Genomic DNA, 19,713 nt, shown 5'->3' with positions numbered 1-19,713 from the left:
GCTTGGTGGCCTTTGTGCTTGGAAGGTCCTTTTGTGGGAGAAGGGAGGCTGTGTGTTTTCTTCTTGTGTCAGCTTAGGGGTGGTAGTTTGATCATGCGGAGGAGAGGTGTTTGAGACAGCAGGACGTTGTCCTCTCAGGCCTGGTTGAGAGCTTGCAAGCCCTGAGCTGAGGGGCAGTGGTTTGTCAGGGAGACTGAGGCAGAGCTTTTGGGGTCTTGTTCAGTGCTGAGCGTCCAAGGGTGAGGCCCTTTCCCTGCCTAGGTTTGATGGTAAGACGCAGGGTTTGGACCCTGCAGCGGGCAATTGGAGGCATGCATGGTGCGCAGGGCCGCAGCTGCGAGCCTCTCCTGGCTGGGTGGTCCTGGCATGGCTGCCGAGTGGCAAGGCCTGTCCCCGTTCGGCTGAGGTGGATTTGGCTTGCAGCTGAAGTGAGTAGTGTTGGTTGCTGAGGACGATGAAGCAAGGTAGGAAGAGGGGCTGTGCAACTGGGTGTGCCATGGTCCGTGAGGCCTGCTGCATTGAAGCCACGAATGCTGAGGGCACGGTGTGGTGTCCTTGCAAGGCCACTACTAATTCTCTTGGAAAGGTCCTGGTGAGTGGGAGAGGCTCCTGAAGGCTGGAAGAGACTCACCCCGCTCCTGTGTTCAAGAAGGTGAAGAAGGAAGGTATGCGCAGCCAGAGGCTGGTTGGCCTGACTTCAGTCGCTGGGAAGGTTCTAAAGGAAATCCTCCCAGAAAGCGCTGTGAAGCAGACGAAGAACCAGAATGTGATGGGCAGTAGTCAGCAAGGATTTACATAGGGAAAGTCACGTGAGAACCTCCTCAGCGTCTTCTATGTTGAAGTGACCAGCTTGGTGGATGGGGAAAAAGCAGTGCCTGATGCTCAACTTTAGTAAAGCCTGTATGTAGTAAGGGCTTTCTTTGGCACTTGCTCCCATGACACGCTCATAGAGAAGCAGACAAAATATAGGTCAGATAAAGGCACAGAGGTGGGCTGAAAGGTGGCCGATTGCTTGGGTGCAGAGGCTTGTGCTGAGTGGCACAGAGCGGTCTTGGAAGCAAGGACCTAGCGGTGTGGGTCAGGGCTCAGCAGTGAGGCCAGCACTGTTCAATATCCTCATTAGTGAGGTGGGTAATGGAATGGAGTGACCCCACAGGAAGTCTGCAGATGACCCAAGACAGGGAGGAGCGACTGATGCACGTGATGAACGTGGCACCATTCAGAATGATGTGCAGAGGTTGGAGAACTGGGCAGAGAGGAACATCATGAAGTTGCAGAAGGGGCAAAGCAAATTGCTGCCTCTAGGGAGGACTAACGCCGAGCAGCAGGACATGGTGTTGTCTGACAAAGGGGCAGGCAGCCTTGCCGAGCTGGACCTTGTGTTGCTGTTGGAGAGCAAGGTGACGATAAATCAGCAATGCAGCCTTGCGGCAAAATAGGCCACCAGGCTCCAGGAGGGCATGGGGAAGAGCGTTGCCAGCAAATTGAGGAAGACGCTCCGTCATCTCTCCTCAGCACCGGTGAGGCCCCTTGTGGAGTCCTTTGTCCAGTCTGAGGCGCCCCAGTGGAAGGTCGAAGCAGACATGCTGGAGTAATTCCAGAGCGTTCCTACCAAGATGCTGAAGGGCCTGGAGCCTCTTCAGTATGAGCAGAAGGTGAGAGAGCTGGGTGTTTTCAGCCCGCAGAGAAGGGTGCTCAGGCTGAATCTCCTCCTTGTTCTAAATCCCGGATGGGCGGGAACGAAGACAAGGGAGCCAGACCACCCCCAAGCTGCCAAAAGAAGGAAAATCACAACCTCCCTTCTCCCACAAAAGACCTTCCAAGCACAAAGGCCACCAAGTCGCCAACTGATGTATGACACCCAGTGTGAAAGATGAGGAATGAACACAAGCGTAGGGAGTGGGCAGGATGGCAAGGAAGGAGCAACTGTGACATCAATGCCAGCGCCTCATGCCCAGCACATCTGGGAAGCCCAGACCGGCCTGCAGTACGGTGACACGAGCAAATAGGGCCTCCTCCTCGCAACAATGCAGCCGCAAGCAGCACCGCACGAGTGACACGTCATGACCTCATTTCATGACACCCCACCTCTCCCATGCTTTGGCCGCGTCTGCTGACTGCCCTCAAACGCACGCAAGATAGCAATCCTCAACAGGAGAAAAGGACAACAGAGCGTTGTGGGAACGACAACACACCCCACCTCATTACTTGCCAGGCTTAGGCATGTAAGAGCAGCTCACGCCAAATGTTGTCATGCGCAAAGGGTTTCTTTCCCAAAGGCACTTGGGGACCAGCATAAAAGCCGGCTCTGTGCCTCGAACCCTCACACACTCCTCCCGACGCCTTCTCCCCTGCGAACAACAAGGTGAGCCTGAACCCCACTCCTATCATTCGCCCACCTGACCACGCAGCCTCTCCCCCGAGCCTCAGCAGCCCTTCTGCCTCCCCAAAGCCATGCTCCACATTACCCTTGGCCTTCCCACTCCCTAGGACTCCCCCACCACTGCTCCAAACACCCCTAACACCCTCCGCCTTCCCAACACCCTCTCTTCCAGGCACCCTCCACAACACAGACATGTCCTGCTACGACATCTGCCGCCCCTGCGGACCCACCCCGCTGGCTAACAGCTGCAACGAGCCCTGTGTCAGGCAGTGCGAGGACTCCCGCGTCGTCATCCAGCCTCCTGCCGTGCTGGTCACCCTGCCAGGACCCATCCTCAGCTCCTTCCCCCAGAACACCGCCGTTGGATCCTCCGCATCAGCTGCCGTGGGCAGCAACCTCAGCGCCCAGGGAGTGCCCATCTCCTCCGGCGGCTTCGGAGGCTTTGGCCTTGGAGGCTTTGGCTTCGGAGGCCTGGGCTGCATCAACGGCGGAAGAGCCTGCTACCCCTGCTAAGGACCCACGCCAACACCCCTGACAGCAGCCTCCAACACTGTGCCCGCCAGCTCTCAGGCTGAGGATGCTCCTCTCTGCTTCTCATGGCACACGGGCTCACCAGTTGCGGCTCATCATTCCATGACACAACAAAGCAAGAAAGCAAGGAAGGGGCCAGCCCTTGCTGTCAGGAAACATGGCCAACATATCTCCTTCTTTCTTCCTCTTTCTCTTTTCCGTAGCACCACTACCTATGGCCGCTATTCTCTGCTGCAATGCCTTGCTCACTAGCACAATCCCTCCGGAAACCTGGGGCTGCTCCTACCACGGGGTAGGGTGACCTTGGGGCTCTGGGAAAATCTGCTCTACGCAAGGAACATAGGCTGGTGGTCGCCTTCCAGGCACCTCAGAAAATGCACCTTGACGCTCCCTCTGTTTCATGTTTTCCTCAATAAAATCAGTCTGCATCCCATATCCTCAGATGCCTCCTCTTGCTTTCTTCTCCCAACACTCTTCCAACTTCAGCCAACAAAAAGAACAAAAAGCAGGGCTCAAGTGGCCATCAGTGCCCAAGCCTCTTGGTGTTCAAGAAGCATTTGGACAATGCTCTTACATAGCTCCTTCTCACTACCATGGAAAGACATGATGGGCCACTCATCAGATAAGGAATTGTGTGCATGGTCACATCTCAAGAGTTGCGCTCAACAGCTCGGTGCCCAGGTGGACACCAGGGAGGAGTGGTGTCCCTCTGGGGTCTCTACTGAGGCCAGTCTTATTTAACAGAATTGTCCCTCACACGGACACCACACATATGTGGTGAGACTCACAGAATCACAGAATTGTCGAGGTTGGAAGAGACCTCAAGACCACCTAGTCCAACCTCTGACCTTATTGTAAGTCCTCCACTAAACCATATCGCTAAGTTCAACATCTAAACGTCTTTTAACCTCCAGGGATGGTGACTCCACCACTTCCCTGGGCAGCCCATTCCAATGCCTCACAACCCTCTCAGTAAAGAAGTTCTTCCTAATATCCAACCTAAAACACCTCTGGTGTAACTTTAGCCCGTTCCCCCTTGTTCTGTCACCAGGCACGTGGGAGAATAGACCAACCCCCACCTCGCTACAGCCTGCTTTAATGTACTTATAAAGAGTGATAAGGTCGCCTCTGAGTCTCCTTTTCTCCAGGCTTAACAAACTCAGCTCCCTCAGCCACTCCTCCTTGGATTTGTTCTCCAGACGCCTCACCAGCTTCGCTGCCCTTCTCTGGACTCTCTTGAGCACCTCCATGTCCTTCTTGTAGCGAGGGGCCCAAAACTGAACATGGTACTCAAGTTGCGGCCTCACCAGAGCCGAGTACAGGAGGACAATCACTTCCCTAGACCTGCTGGCCACACTGCTTCTTATACAAGCCAGGACAGTGTTGGCCTTCTTGGCCACCTGAGCACACTGCTGGCTCATATTCAGCCGACTATCAACCAATTCTCCCAGGTCCTTCTCTGCCTGGCAGCTGTCCAACCACTCATGTCCCAGCTTGTAGCTCTGCTTGGGGTTGTTGTGCCCCAGGTGCAGGACCCGGCACTTGGCCTTGTTGAACCTCATACAGTTGACCTCAGCCCATCGGTCCAGCCTATCCAGATTCTCCTGCAGAGCCTTCTTACCCTCAAGCAGATCAACACACGCACCTAACTTGGTGTCATCTGTGAACTTACTGAGGGTGCACTCACTGCCCTCATCCAGATAATCAAAGAAGATCTTAAAGGGGACCAGCCCCAGTACCGAGCCCTGGGGAATGCTACTAGTGACCGGCCTCCAACTGGATTTGACTCCATTCAGCACGACTCTTTGGGCCCGGCTATCCAGCCAGTTTTTAACTCAACGAAGCGTACGCCAGTCCAAGCCATGATCAGACAGTTTCTTGAGGAGAATGTTGTGGGAAACAGTGTCAAAAGCCTTGCTGAAGTCAAGGTAGACCACGTCCACAGCCTTTCCCTCATCCACCAAGCGCGTCACTTTGTCATAGAAGGAGATCAGGTTCGTCAAGCAGGACCTGCCTTTCATAAACCCATGCTGACTGGGCCTGATCACCTGGTTGCCCTGTAAGTGCCGCGTGGTGACACCCAAGATAATCTGCTCCATGAGCTTCCCTGGCACTGAGGTCAAACTGACAGGCCTAGAGTTTCCTGGGTCTACCCCCCGGCCCTTCTTGTAGTTGGCCTCACGTTTGCTAGCCACCAGTCGACTGGTAGCTCCCCTGATAGCCAGGACTGTTGATAAATGATGGTAAGCGGCTTGGCCAGCTCCTCTGCCAGTTCTCTCAGTATCCTCGGGTGGATCCCATCTGGCCCCATCTACTTGCGTACATCCAAGTGCCGGAGAAGGTCGCCAACCATTTTCTCATGGATAGGGAGAGCCACATTCTGCTCCCCATCCCCTTCCACCAGCTCAGGGTACTGCGTATCCAGAGAGCAACTGGTTTTGTCGCTAAAGACTGAGGCAAAGAAGGCATGAAGCACCTCCGCCTTTTCCTTATCTTTTGTAACTAAGTTCCCCCTGCATCCAGCAAAGGCTGGAGGTTCTCCTTAGTCCTCCGTTTTGCATTCATGTACTTGTAGAAACATTTTTTGTTGTCTTTGATGGCAGTAGCCAGATTGATCTCCAAATGAGCTTTGCCCTTTCTAATTTTGTCCCTGCACTGCCTCGCAACATCCTTATAGTCCTCCTAAGTGGCCCGCCCTCTTTTCCAAAGATTGTAATCCCTCTTTTTCCTCCTAAGCTCAAGCCACAATTCTCTGAAGAGCCATGCCGGCCTTCATCCCAACAGGCTTGTCTTTGGGCACATGTGGACAGACCGCTCCTGCGCCATTAAGATTCCCTTCCTGACGAGCGCCCAGCCTTCCTGGACTCCTCTGCCCTTCAGAACCGCCTCCTAAGGGATTCTACCAACCAGTGTCTTGAAAAGTTCAAAGTCGGTCCTCCGGAAGTCCAATCCAGTGGTTTTACTGCTCCCCTTCCTAGCTTCTCCAAGAATGGAGAACTCTAGCATTTCACGGTCACTCTGCCCAAGACAGTTTCCAACCACAACAATGCAGCCGCAAACAGCACCGCACGAGTGACACGCCATGACCTCACTTCATGACACCCCACCTCTCCCATGCTTTGGCCGTGTCTGCTGACTGCCCTCAAACACACGCTCCATTCAAATCCACCCAAAGAGCCACTCTCACTTAAAAGCTGCCGCCAGGGCCACAAAGACACATCCTCAACAGGAGAAAAGGACACCAGAGCATTGTGGGAAAAACAACACACCCCACCTCATTACTTGCCAGGCATTATCATGTAAGAGCAGCTCACGCAAGGTGTTCTCATGCACAAAGGGTTTCTTGCCCCAAAGGCACTCGGGGACCAGCATAAAAGCCGACCCTGTGCGTAGCACCCTCACACACTCCTCCCGACACCTTCTCCCCTGCGACCAACAAGGTGAGCTTGAACCCCACTCCCATTCTTCACCCACCCAACCAGCCTTATCTCACTACCCAACGTCTCTCCCCAGCCTCAGCAGCCCTTCCGCCTCCCCAAAGCTATGCTTCCCACAACCCCAGGCCTTCCCGCTCCCTTGGCCTCCCCCAGCACCGCTCCACACACCCACAACACCCTCAGCCTTCACAACAGCCTCTCTTCCAGGCACCCTCCACACCACAGACATGTCCTGCTATGACATCTGCCGCCCCTGCGGACCCACCCCGCTGGCTAACAGCTGCAACGAGCCCTGTGTCAGGCAGTGCGAGGACTCCCGCGTCGTCATCCAGCCTCCTGCCGTGCTGGTCACCCTGCCAGGACCCATCCTCAGCTCCTTCCCCCAGAACACCGCCGTTGGATCCTCCGCATCAGCTGCCGTGGGCAGCAATCTCAGCGCCCAGGGACTGCCCGTCTCCTCCGGCGGCTTCGGAGGCTTTGGCCTTGGAGGCTTTGGCTTCGGAGGCCTGGGCTGCATCAACGGCGGAAGAGCCTGCTACCCCTGCTAAGGACCAACACCCCTGACAGCAGCCTCCAACACTGTGCCTGCCAGCTCTCAGGCTGAGGACGCTCCTCTGTGCTTCTCATGGCACACGGGCTCACCAGTTGCGGCTCATCATTCCATGGCACAACAAAGCAAGCAAGCAAGGAAAGGGCCAGCCCTTGCTGTCAGGCAACATGGCCAACATATCTCCTTCTTTCTTCCTCTTTCTCCTTTCCGTAGCACCACCACCTACAGCTGCTACTCTCTGCTGCAATGCCTTGCTCACTAGCACAATCCCTCCGGAAACCTGGGGCTGCTCCTACCACGGAGTAGGGACACCTTGGGGCTCTGGGAAAATCTGCTCTACGCAAGGGACAAAGGCTGGTGGTCGCCCTTCAGGCACCTCAGAATATGCATCTTGACGGTCACTCTGTTTCATGTTTTCCTCAATAAAATCAATCTGCATCCCTTATCCTCAGATGTCTTTTCTTGCTTTCTTCTCCCAACGCTCTTCCAACTTCACCCAACAAAAAGAACAAAGAGCAAGGCTCAAGTGGCCATCAGGGCCCAAGCCTCTTGGTGTTCAAGTAGCCTTTGGACAATGCTCTTACATAGCTCCTTCTCACTACCATGGAAAGACATGATGGGCCACTCATCAGATAAGGAATTGCGTGCATGGTCACATCTCAAGAGTTGCGCTCAACAGCTTGGTGCCCAGGTGGACCCCAGGGAGGAGTGGTGTCCCTCTGGGGTCTCTACTGAGGCCATTCGTAGTTAACAGAGTTGTCCTGCACACGGACACCACACGTATTGTGTGAGACTCCTCGTGGATTGTGTATGCTGCTTTGCGACGTCCCTGACCCACTGGGTCATCAGCTCCATAATCACGGCTGTTTCTCACTGAGTGAGAGTGGCTCTTTAAGTGGATCTGCATGGAGCGTACATTTGAGGGCAGTCGGCAGACGCGGCCAAAGCATGGGAGAGGTGGGGTGTCATGAAGTGAGGTCATGGCGTGTCACTCGTGCGGTGCTGTTTGTGGCTTCATTCCTGCGAGGAGGGGGCCCTAGTTGCTGGCCTCACCATAATACTCCCACATTGACAACAGATGCAGCCACAGAATCCCTTCCGTTTGGAAGTAACCTCTGGAGACCATGCACTGCCAGCGCCCTTGTCAAGTACAGGCATCTACAGGAGGCTGTACTGGACCATGTGCAGTTCCTGGGTTTCTCATATTAAAAACGATGGAAATGCAAAACCTCTGCTTGAGTTCCACTGCTTGACCACTCTCACAGGGAAAAAGGGGTTCCTTCCCTTCCAAAGAAATTGTTTCTCTGTGGCGTCCACTCACCTTTGTCCTGGTAGCAGGCAGTAACTGAATTTAGCCTGGTTCCCTTGTCTTTGTACCTGCCCATCCGGGATTTAGAACAAGGAAGAGATTCAGCCTGAGCACCCTTCTCTGCGGGTTGAAAATGCCCAGCTCTCTTACCTTCTCTTCATATTGAAGAAGCTCCAGGCCTGTACCAGAATTGCAAGGTTGGTGTAAAGTACCAAAATTGCCTTATCTGAACTGTAGCCAGGATGGCAAATAACAGTCAATCATCTTGTGGTCCTATAAATAGTAGTCCTAAGCAAAGAACCCCATGAGCTCTCTAGGCATTGAAAACTCAATCTCTACCTGAGCTGGGACACCTCACAGCATACCCCTGAGGGAAAGTGCATCTCAGGGCTGACTCCTTGAGGACTCAGGTGCAGACAAACACCGACAAACACCAACAAGGAATTAGGGCGAGTAATTCACTCCAGGGGGTATTTTGGAAGTTCATGACTGAATTTATATACCCCCAAGAACCCTGCAGTAAGTCTCAGCTGAACTTTGCCACTGTTTCTATTGTAGAAAAACCCATTAAAATAATTCTGTTAAATTCTCAGATGATCATAGGTTGATTAAGAGCTGTTAAAAATCATACCATCTATACCTCAAAATATAAAATAAATCCTAAATTGCTGCTCTATTAAAGCAGTGTAAAATCTAATTCCATGACATGTGCCCAACCCTTAGTGTGGTCATCCATATGTATTGATGATGGGCTGGAAAACCAGCTGGTGCCCACCTGTGTTGTTGGTGATGACATCCTTGAGAGGGGAGGTTCAGTGAGCCTTTACAACCCCACCCAATGGCCTCTTGAGCAACGAGTTGGTAGTAGGTGAACTGGAAAGAGCATTGGGTTGAAAAAAGGAAGGGGATGAATGTCAGGATGGGATGCAGATAGATTTTATTGAGGGGGAAAAAAAAAATGAAAGGAAGGAGCCACAATACAAGTGCCAGGGTATGAGGTGCTATTAGAGTGACCACCAGCTGCTCTCCCTTGTCTACAGCACATTTCCCCAGAGCACTGAGAACATCCTGTCCTATTGAGGAGAGTAGCAGAGAGAGTCTCAATCCATGGTGGCATTTAGCTTATGAACCAGTCATAGCAGCAGAGAGTAGCGGCTGTAGGTGCTGGTGCTACAGAATGGAGAAAGAGGAAGAAAGAAGGAGGTATGCTGGCCATGTTCCCTGACAGCTTGTGCTGGCTCCTTCCATGCTTGCTTCCTTTGTTGTGTCATAGAATGATGAGCTGCATCTGGTCAGCGTGTGCGCCATGAATAGCACAGAGGAGAGTCTTCAGGCTGAGAGCTGTCTTGCATGGTGTTGGAGGCTGCTGTCAGGGGTGTTGGCGTGGGTCCTTAGCAGGGGTAGCAGGCTCTTCCTCCGTTGATGCAGCCCAGGCCTCCGAAGCCAAAGCCTCCAAGGCCAAAGCCTCCGAAGCCGCCGGAGGAGACGGGCACTCCCTGGGCGCTGAGGTTGCTGCCCACAGCAGCTGATGCGGAGGATCCAACGGCGGTGTTCTGGGGGAAGGAGCTGAGGATGGGTCCTGGCAGGGTGACCAGCACGGCAGGAGGCTGGATGACGACGCGGGAGTCCTCGCACTGCCTGACACAGGGCTCGTTGCAGCTGTTAGCCAGCGGGGTGGGTCCGCAGGGGCGGCAGATGTCGTAGCAGGACATGTCTGTGGTGTGGAGGGTGCCTGGAAGAGAGGGTGTTGGGAAGGTGGAGAGTGTTGTGGGTGTGTGGAGCGGTGGTGGGGGAGGCCAAGGGAGCAGGGAGGCCTTGGGTAGTGGGGAGCATGGCTTTGGGGAGGCAGAAGGGCTGCTGAGGCTGGGGGAATAGTGAGGTTGGAGTAGACAAGGCTGGTCAGGTGGGCGAATGATGGGAGTGGGGTTCAGGCTCACCTTGTTGGTCGCAGGTGAGAAGGTGTCAGCAGAAGTGCGTAAGGGTGCTACAAGCAGGGCAGGCTTTTATGCTTGTCCTTGAGTGCCTTTGGGGCAAGAAACCCTTTGCGCATGACAGCATTTGGCGTGAGCTGCACTTACAGGCCAAAGCCTGGCAAGTAATGAGGTGGGGTGTGTTGTCATTCCCACAACGCTCTAGTGTCCTTTTCTCCTGTTGAGGATGTGTCTTTGTGGCCGTGTCGGCAGCTTTTTAGTGAGAGTGGCTCTCTAAGTGGATCTGCATGAAGCGTACATTTGCGGGCAGTCAGCAGACGCGGCCAAACCTTGGGAGAGGTGGGGTGTCATGAAGTGAGGTCATGGCGTGTCACTCATGCGGTGCTGTTTGCGGCTGCATTGTTGCGAGGAAGGGGCCCTATTTGCTGGCCTCGCATTAATACTGGCTGGTCTGGGCTTCCCAGATGTGCTAGGCACAAGGCACTGGCAGTGGTTTCACACTCGTTCCCTCCTTGCCATCCTCCTTGCCCACTCCCTACGCTTGTGTTCATTCCTTGTCTTTCACCTTGGGTGTCCTGCGTCAGTTGGTGACTTGGTGGCCTTTATGCTTGGAAGGTCCTTTGTGGGAGAAGGGACGCTGTGTGTTTTCTTCTTGTAGCAGCTTGGGGATGGTCTGGCTCCCTTGTCTTCCTTCCTGCCCATTCGTGATTTAGAACGAGGAGGAGATTCAGCCTGAGCACCTTTCTCTGTGGGTTGAAAACGCCCAGCTCTCTCACCTTCTCCTCATATTGAAGAGGCTCCTGGACCTTCAGCATCTTGGTAGCCCTGCACTGGAATTGCTCCAGCATGTCTGCTTCCATCTTTTACTGGGGCTCCTCAAACTGAAGAAAGGACTCCACAAGGGGCCTCACCAGTGCTGAGGAGAGATGACGGAGTGCATTCCTCAGTTTGCTGGCATCGCTCTTCCCCGTGCCCTCCTGGAGCCTGGTGGCCTATTTTGCCGCAAGTCTGCATTGCTGACTCATCGTCAGCTTGCTCTCCAACAGCAACGCAAGGTCCTGCTTGGCAAGGCTGCCTGCCCCTCTGTCAGACAACACCATGTCCTGCTGCCCGCCGTTAGTCCTCCCCAGAGGCAGCAATTTGCTTTGCCCCTTCTGCAACTTCATGATGTTCCTCTCTGCCCAGTTCTCCAGCCTCTGCACATCATTCTGAATGATGCCACGTTCATCACGTGCATCAGTCGCTCCTCCCAGTCTCGGGTCATCTGCAGACTTCCTGCGGGGTCACTCCATCCCATTACCCACCTCACTAATGAGGATATGGAACAGTGCTGGCCTCACTGCTGAGCCCTGGCCCACACCGCTAGGTCCTTGCCTCCAACACCGCTCTGTGCCACTCAGCACAAGCTTCTGCACCTAAGCAATTTGTCATTTTTCAGCCCACCTCAGCGTACCTTTATCTAACCCATACTTTGTCTGCTTCTCTTTGAGAGTATTACGAGAGCAACCATCTAAGAAAGCCCTTACTACAGCCTTTACTAATGTTGAGCAGCTGCTACCGCTCTCCCCTCAATCACCAAGCTGGTCACTTCAACGTAGAAGACACTAGGAAGGGTCCTGCATGAGTTTCAATATGTAAATGCTTGCTGACTACTGCCCATCACATTCTGGTTCTTCATCTGCTCGACAACACTATTCTGGGAGGATTTCCTTTAGAACCTTCCCAGCGACTGAAGTCAGGCCAACCAGCCTCTGGTTTCCTAAACCCTTCCTTCTTCACCTTCTTGAAAAGAGAAGAGGGGTGAGTCTCTTCCAGCCTTCAGGAGCCTCTCCCACTCACCAGGACCTTTCCAAGAGAATTAGTAGTGGCCTTGCAAGGACACTACACCATGCCCTAAGCATTCCTGGCTTCAGTGCAGTAGGCCTCACGGACCATGGCACACCCAGTTGCACAGCCCCCCTTCCTACCTTGCTTCATCTTCCTCAGCAACCAACACTACTCACTTCAGCAGCAAGCCAAATCCACCTCAGCCGAATGGGGACAGGCCTTGCCACTGGGCAGCCATGCCAGGACCACGCATCCACGAGGTGCTCACGGCTGCGGACCTGCGTACCATGCATGTCTCCAACTGCCTGCTGCAGGGTCCCAACCCTGCGTCTGACCATCAAACCTAGGCAGGGAAAGGGTCTCAACCTTGAACGCTCAGCACCGAACAAGACCCCAAAAGCTCTGCCTCAGTCTCCCTGACAAACCACTGCCCCTCAGCTCAGGGCTTGCAAGCTCTCAACCAGGCCTGAGAGGACAACGTCCTGCTGTCGCAAACACCTCTCCTCCGCATGATCAAACTACCACCCCCAAGCTGACACAATAAGAAAACACGCAGCCTTCCTTCTCCCACAAAAGGACCTTTCAGGCACAAAGGCCACCAAGCCACCGACCAATGAAGCACACCCAAGGTGAAAGAGGAGGAATGAACACAAGCGCTGGGAGAGGGCAGGATGGCAAGGAGGAAGCGAGTGTGACATCAATGCCTGTGCCTCGCGCCCAGCACATCTGGGAAGCCCAGACCAGCCTGCATTATGGCGAGGCCAGCAAATAGGGCCCCCTCCTCGCAACAATGCAGCCGCAAACAGCACCGCATGAGTGACACGCCATGACCTCATTTCATGACACCCCACCTCTCCCATGCTTTGGCCGCGTCTGCCGACTGCCCTCAAACACACGCTCCATGCAAAGCCACCCAAATAACAACTCTTACTTAAAAGCTGCTGACACAGCCACAGAGACACATCCTCAACAGGAGAAAAGGACAACAGAGCGTTGTGGGAACAACACACCCCACCTCATTACTTGCCAGGCTTTGGCATGTAAGAGCATCTCATACCAACTGCTGTCATGCGCAAAGCGTTTCTTGCCCCAAAGGCACTCAAGTACCAGCATAAAAGCCATCCCTGCGCATAGCACCCTCACACACACCTCCCGACGCCTTCTCCCCTGCGACCAACAAGGTGAGCCTGAACCCCACTCCCATCCATTCCTCCACAGACCAGCCTTATCTCCCTACTCCCTGTCTCCCCCCAGCCTCAGCAGCCCTTCTGCCCCCCCAAAGCTCTGCTCCACACTACCCAAGGCCTCCCTGCTCCCTTGGCCTCCCCCACCACCGCTCCACACACCCCTAACACTATCCGCCTTCCAAACACGCTCTCTTCCAGGCACCCTCCACAACACAGACATGTCCTGCTATGACATCTGCCGCCCCTGCGGACCCACCCCGCTGGCTAACAGCTGCAACGAGCCCTGTGTCAGGCAGTGCGAGGACTCCCGCGTCGTCATCCAGCCTCCTGCCGTGCTGGTCACCCTGCCAGGACCCATCCTCAGCTCCTTCCCCCAGAACACCGCTGTTGGATCCTCCGCATCAGCTGCCGTGGGCAGCAACCTCAGCGCCCAGGGAGTGCCCGTCTCCTCCGGTGGCTTTGGAGGCTTTGGCCTTGGAGGCTTTGGCTTCGGAGGCCTGGGCTGCTTCTCTGGCGGAAGAGCCTGCTACCCCTGCTAAGGACCCACGCCAACACCCCTGACAGCAGACCTCCAACAATGTGACCGCCAGCTCTCAGTCTGAGGAAGCTCCTCTGTGGTGCTCATGGCACACGGGCTCACCAGTTGCGGCTCATCATTCCATGGCACAAGAAAGCCAGCAAGCAAGGAATGGGCCAGCCCTTGCTGTCAGGAAACATGGCCAACATACCTCCTTCTTTCTTCCTCTTTCTCCTTTCCGTAGCACCACCACCTACAGCTGCTACTCTCTGCTGCAATGCCTTGCTCACTAGCACAATCCCTCCGGAAACCTGGGGCTGCTCCTACCACGGAGTAGGGAGACCTTGGTGCTCTGGGAAAATCTGCTCTACGCAAGGGACAAAGGCTGGTGGTCGCCTTCCAGGCTCCTCAGAATATGCATCTTGACGCTCCCTCTGTTTCATGTTTTCCTCAATAAAATCAATCTGCATCCCATATCCTCAGATGCCTCCTCTTGCTTTCTTCTCCCAACGCTCTTCCAACTTCACCCGACAAAAAGAACAAAGAGCAGGGCTCAAGTGGCCATCAGGGCTCAAGCCTCTTGGTGTTCAAGAAGCCAAGAGCATGTAAGAGCATTTGGACAATGCTCTTACATAGCTCCTTCTCACTACCATGGAAAGACATGATGGGCCACTCATCAGATAAGGAATTGTGTGGATGGTCACATCTCAAGAGTTGCGCTCAACAGTTTGGTGCCCAGGTGGACACCAGGGAGGAGTGGTGTCCCTCTGGGGTCTCTACTGAGGCCAGTATTATTTAACAGAATTGTCCCTCACACGGACACCACACATATGTGGTGAGACTCACAGAATCACAGAATTGTTGAGGTTGGAAGAGATCTCAAGACCACCTAGTCCAACCTCTGACCTTATTGTAAGTCCTCCACTAAACCATATCGCTAAGTTCAACATCTAAACGTCTTTTAACCTCCAGGGATGGTGACTCCACCACTTCCCTGGGCAGCCCATTCCAATGCCTCACAACCCTCTCAGTAAAGAAGTTCTTCCTAATATCCAACCTAAAACACCTCTGGCACAACTTTAGCCCGTTCCCCCTTGTTCTGTCACCAGGCACGTGGGAGAATAGACCAACCCCCACCTCGCTACAGCCTGCTTTAATGTACTTATAAAGAGTGATAAGGTCGCCTCTGAGTCTCCTTTTCTCCAGGCTGAACAAACTCAGCTCCTTCAGCCGCTCCTCCTTGGATTTGTTCTCCAGACGCCTCACCAGCTTCGCTGCCCTTCTCTGGACTCTCTCAAGCACCTCCATGTCCTTCTTGTAGCGAGAGGCCCAAAACTGAATACGGTACTCGAGGTGCAGCCTCACCAGAGGCAAGTACAGGGGGACAATCACTTCCCTAGACCTGCTGGCCACACTGCTTCTTATACAAGCCAGGACAGTGTTGGCCTTCTTGGCCACCTAAACACACTGCTGGCTCATATTCAGCTGATTATCAACCAATACTCCCAGGTCCTTATCCGCCTGGCAGCTGTCCACTCATGTCCCAGCTTGTAGCTCTGCTTGGGGTTGTTGTGCCCCAGGAGCAGGACCAGGCAATTGGCCTTGTTGAACCTCATACAGTTGACCTCAGCCCATCGGTCCAGCCTATCCTGATCCTCCTGCAGAGCCTTCTTACCCTCAAGCAGATCAACACACGCACCTAACTTGGTGTCATCTGCGAACTTACTGAGGGTGCACTCACTGCTCTCATGCAGATCATCAACGAAGATCTTAAAGGGGACCAGCCCCAGTACCGAGCCCTGGGGAACGCTACTAGTGACCGGCCTCCAACTGGATTTGACTCCATTCAGCACGACTCTTTGGGCCCGGCTATCCAGCCAGTTTTTAACTCAACGAAGCGTACGCCAGTCCAAGCCATGATCAGACAGTTTCTTGAGGAGAATGTTGTGGGAAACGGTGTCAAAAGCCTTGCTGAAGTCAAGGTAGACCACGTCCACAGCCTTTCCCTCATCCACCAAGCGCGTCACTTTGTCATAGAAGGAGATCAGGTTCGTCAAGCAGGACCTGCCTTTCATAAACCCATGCTGACTGGGCCTGATCACCTGGTTGCCCTGTAAGTGCCGCGTGGTGACACCCAAGATAATCTGCTCCATGAGCTTCCCTGGCACTGAGGTCTAACTGACAGGCCTAGAGTTTCCTGGGTCTACCCCCCGGCCCTTCTTGTAGTTGGCCTCACGTTTGCTAGCCACCAGTCGACTGGTAGCTCCCCCGATAGCCAGGACTGTTGATAAATGATGGTAAGCGGCTTGGCCAGCTCCTCCGCCAGTTCTCTCAGTATCCTCGGGTGGATCCCATCTGGCCCCATCTACTTGCGTACATCCAAGTGCCGGAGAAGGTCGCCAACCATTTTCTCATGGACAGGGAGAGCCACATTCTGCTCCCCATCCCCTTCCACCAGCTCAGGGTACTGGGTATCCAGAGAGCAACTGGCTTTGCCGCTAAAGACTGAGGCAAAGAAGGCATTAAGCACCTCCGCCTTTTCCTCATCTTTTGTAACTAAGTTCCCCCTGCATCCAGCAAAGGCTGGAGGTTCTCCTTAGTCCTCCATTTTGCATTCATGTATTTGTAGAAACATTTTTTGTTGTCTTTGATGGCAGTAGCCAGATTGATCTCCAAATGAGCTTTGCCCTTTCTAATTTTGTCCCTGCACTGCCTCGCAACATCCTTAAAGTCCTCCTGAGTGGCCCGCCCTCTTTTCCAAAGATTGTAATCCCTTTTTTTCCTCCTAAGCTCAAGCCACAATTCTCTGAAGAGCCATGCCGGCCTTCATCCCAACAGGCTTGTCTTTGGGCACGTGGGGACGGACCGCTCCTGCGCCATTAAGATTCCCTTCCTGACGAGCACCCAGCCTTCCTGGACTCCTCTGCCCTTCAGAACCGCCTCTCAAGTGTCCTGAAAAGTTCAAAGTCAGTCCTCCGTAAGTCCAATCCAGTGGTTTTACTGGTCCCCTTCCTTGCTTCTCCAAGAATGGAGAACTCTAGCATTTCACGGTCACTCTGCCCAAGACAGTTTCCAACCACAACAATGCAGCCGCAAACAGCACCGCACAAGTGACACGCCATGACCTCACTTCATGACACCCCACCTCTCCCATGCTTTGGCCGCGTCTGCTGACTGTCCTCAAACGCACGCTCCATTCAAATCCACCCAAAGAGCCACTCTCACTAAAAAGCTGCCGCCACGGCCACAAAGACACATCCTCAACAGGAGAAAAGGACACCAGAGCATTGTGGGAAAAACAACACACCCCACCTCATTACTTGCCAGGCATTATCATGTAAGAGCAGCTCACACAAGATGTTGTCATGCACAAAGGGTTTCTTGCCCCAAAGGCACTCGGGGACCAGCATAAAAGCCGACCCTGCGCGTAGCACCCTCACACACTCCTCCCGACGCCTTCTCCCCTGCGACCAACAAGGTGAGCCTGAACCCCACTCCCATCCTTTGCACACCAGACCAGCCTTATCTCGCACGTGGCCTCTCTCCCCAGCTTCAGCAGTCTTTCTGCCTCCCCAAAGCCATGCTCCCCACAACCCCAGGCCTTCCCGCTCCATTGGCCTCCCCCACCACCGCTCCACACACCCCCAACACCCTCAGCCTTCACAACAGCCTCTCTTCCAGGCACCCTCCACACCACAGACATGTCCTGCTATGACATCTGCCGCCCCTGCGGACCCACCCCGCTGGCTAACAGCTGCAATGAGCCCTGTGTCAGGCAGTGCGAGGACTCCCGCGTCGTCATCCAGCCTCCTGCCGTGCTGGTCACCCTGCCAGGACCCATCCTCAGCTCCTTCCCCCAGAACACCGCCGTTGGATCCTCCGCATCAGCTGCCGTGGGCAGCAACCTCAGCGCCCAGGGAGTGCCCGTCTCCTCCGGCGGCTTCGGAGGCTTTGGCCTTGGAGGCTTTGGCTTCGGAGGCCTGGGCTGCTTCTCTGGCGGAAGAGCCTGCTACCCCTGCTAAGGATCCACGCCAACACCCCTGACAGCAGCCTCCAACACTGTGCCCGCCAGCTCTCAGGCTGAGGACGCTCCTCTGTGCCGCTCATGGCACACAGGCTCACCAGTTGCGGCTCATCATTCCATGGCACAAGAAAGCCAGCAAGGAAGGAAGGGGCCAGACCTTGCTGTCAGGAAACATGGCCAACATACCTCCTTCTTTCTTTCTCTTTCACCTTTCCGTAGCACCACCACCTACAGCTGCTACTCTCTGCTGCAATGCCTTGCTCACTAGCACAATCCCTCCGGAAACCTGGGGCTGCTCCTACCACGGGGTAGGGACACCTTGGTGCTCTGGGAAAATCTGCTCTACGCAAGGGACATAGGCTGGTGGTCGCCTTCCAGGCTCCTCAGAATATGCATCTTGACGCTCACTCTGTTTCATGTTTTCCTCAATAAAATCAATCTGCATCCCATATCCTCAGATGCCTCCTCTTGTTTTCTTCTCCCAACGCTCTTCCAACTTCACCTGACAAAAAGAACAAAAAGCAGGGCTCAAGTGGCCATCAGGGCTCAAGCCTCTTGATGTTCAAGAAGCATTTGGACAACGTTCTTACATAGCTCCTTCTCACTACCATGGAAAGACATGATGGGCCACTCATCAGATAAGGAATTGTGTGGATGGTCACATCTCAAGAGTTGCGCTCAACAGTTTGGTGCCCAGGTGGACACCAGGGAGGAGTGGTGTCCCTCTGGGGTCTCTACTGAGGCCATTCGTAGTTAACAGAGTTGTCCTGCACACGGACACCACACGTATTGTGTGAGACTCCTCGTGGATTGTGTATGCTGCTTTGCGACGTCCCTGACCCACTGGGTCATCAGCTCCATAATCACGGCTGTTTCTCACTGAGTGAGAGTGGCTCTTTAAGTGGATCTGCATGGAGCGTACATTTGAGGGCAGTCGGCAGACGCGGCCAAAGCATGGGAGAGGTGGGGTGTCATGAAGTGAGGTCATGGCGTGTCACTCGTGCGGTGCTGTTTGTGGCTTCATTCCTGCGAGGAGGGGGCCCTAGTTGCTGGCCTCACCATAATACTCCCACATTGACAACAGATGCAGCCACAGAATCCCTTCCGTTTGGAAGTAACCTCTGGAGACCATGCACTGCCAGCGCCCTTGTCAAGTACAGGCATCTACAGGAGGCTGTACTGGACCATGTGCAGTTCCTGGGTTTCTCATATTAAAAACGATGGAAATGCAAAACCTCTGCTTGAGTTCCACTGCTTGACCACTCTCACAGGGAAAAAGGGGTTCCTTCCCTTCCAAAGAAATTGTTTCTCTGTGGCGTCCACTCACCTTTGTCCTGGTAGCAGGCAGTAACTGAATTTAGCCTGGTTCCCTTGTCTTTGTACCTGCCCATCCGGGATTTAGAACAAGGAAGAGATTCAGCCTGAGCACCCTTCTCTGCGGGTTGAAAATGCCCAGCTCTCTTACCTTCTCTTCATATTGAAGAAGCTCCAGGCCTGTACCAGAATTGCAAGGTTGGTGTAAAGTACCAAAATTGCCTTATCTGAACTGTAGCCAGGATGGCAAATAACAGTCAATCATCTTGTGGTCCTATAAATAGTAGTCCTAAGCAAAGAACCCCATGAGCTCTCTAGGCATTGAAAACTCAATCTCTACCTGAGCTGGGACACCTCACAGCATACCCCTGAGGGAAAGTGCATCTCAGGGCTGACTCCTTGAGGACTCAGGTGCAGACAAACACCAACAAGGAATTAGGGTGAGTAATTCACTCCAGGGGGTATTTTGGAAGTTCGTGACTGAATTTATATACCCCCAAGAACCCTGCAGTAAGTCGCAGCTGAACTTTGCCACTGTTTCTATTGTAGAAAAACCCATTAAAATAATTCTGTTAAATTCTCAGATGATCATAGGTTGATTAAGAGCTGTTAAAAATCATACCATCTATACCTCAAAATAGAAAATAAATCCTAAATTGCTGCTCTATTACAGCAGTGTAAAATCTAATGTGCCCAACCCTTA

At 53.8% G+C, this 19,713-nt stretch overlaps 5 protein-coding genes across 5 annotated transcripts; 4 read left to right on the top strand and 1 right to left on the bottom strand.

Moving 5' to 3' along the window:
- Window positions 1–2,575: 2,575 nt before the first annotated feature.
- Window positions 2,576–2,896, top strand: LOC309874534 (feather keratin 1-like; the record flags this gene model as incomplete). Its single annotated transcript, XM_082752778.1, has 1 exon — window positions 2,576–2,896. The coding sequence occupies one exon, from the start codon at window positions 2,576–2,578 to the stop codon at window positions 2,894–2,896; it is 321 nt and encodes a 106-aa protein (XP_082608904.1).
- A 3,682-nt stretch (window positions 2,897–6,578) lies between these two features.
- LOC309874497 (feather keratin 1-like) lies at window positions 6,579–6,899 on the top strand (the record flags this gene model as incomplete). Its single annotated transcript, XM_082752718.1, has 1 exon — window positions 6,579–6,899. One exon carries the CDS (start codon window positions 6,579–6,581, stop codon window positions 6,897–6,899), a length of 321 nt encoding a protein of 106 aa, XP_082608844.1.
- Window positions 6,900–9,601: 2,702 nt separating this feature from the next.
- On the bottom strand, window positions 9,602–9,922 carry LOC309874390 (feather keratin 1-like; the record flags this gene model as incomplete). The annotated part of the gene is made up of 1 exon (XM_082752479.1): window positions 9,602–9,922. The coding sequence occupies one exon, from the start codon at window positions 9,920–9,922 to the stop codon at window positions 9,602–9,604; it is 321 nt and encodes a 106-aa protein (XP_082608605.1).
- Window positions 9,923–13,373: 3,451 nt separating this feature from the next.
- LOC309874305 (feather keratin 1-like) lies at window positions 13,374–13,694 on the top strand (the record flags this gene model as incomplete). The annotated part of the gene is made up of 1 exon (XM_082752353.1): window positions 13,374–13,694. One exon carries the CDS (start codon window positions 13,374–13,376, stop codon window positions 13,692–13,694), a length of 321 nt encoding a protein of 106 aa, XP_082608479.1.
- A 3,679-nt stretch (window positions 13,695–17,373) lies between these two features.
- On the top strand, window positions 17,374–17,694 carry LOC309874192 (feather keratin 1-like; the record flags this gene model as incomplete). The annotated part of the gene is made up of 1 exon (XM_082752141.1): window positions 17,374–17,694. The coding sequence occupies one exon, from the start codon at window positions 17,374–17,376 to the stop codon at window positions 17,692–17,694; it is 321 nt and encodes a 106-aa protein (XP_082608267.1).
- Window positions 17,695–19,713: the final 2,019 nt, after the last annotated feature.

This window comes from Aythya marila (assembly GCF_965140915.1).
Source record: "Aythya marila genome assembly, chromosome: 2".
Classification (NCBI taxonomy): domain Eukaryota; kingdom Metazoa; phylum Chordata; class Aves; order Anseriformes; family Anatidae; genus Aythya; species Aythya marila.
The sequence above is the reverse complement of the archived record's forward strand: the minus strand, read 5'-3'. Positions and strand labels throughout refer to the sequence as shown.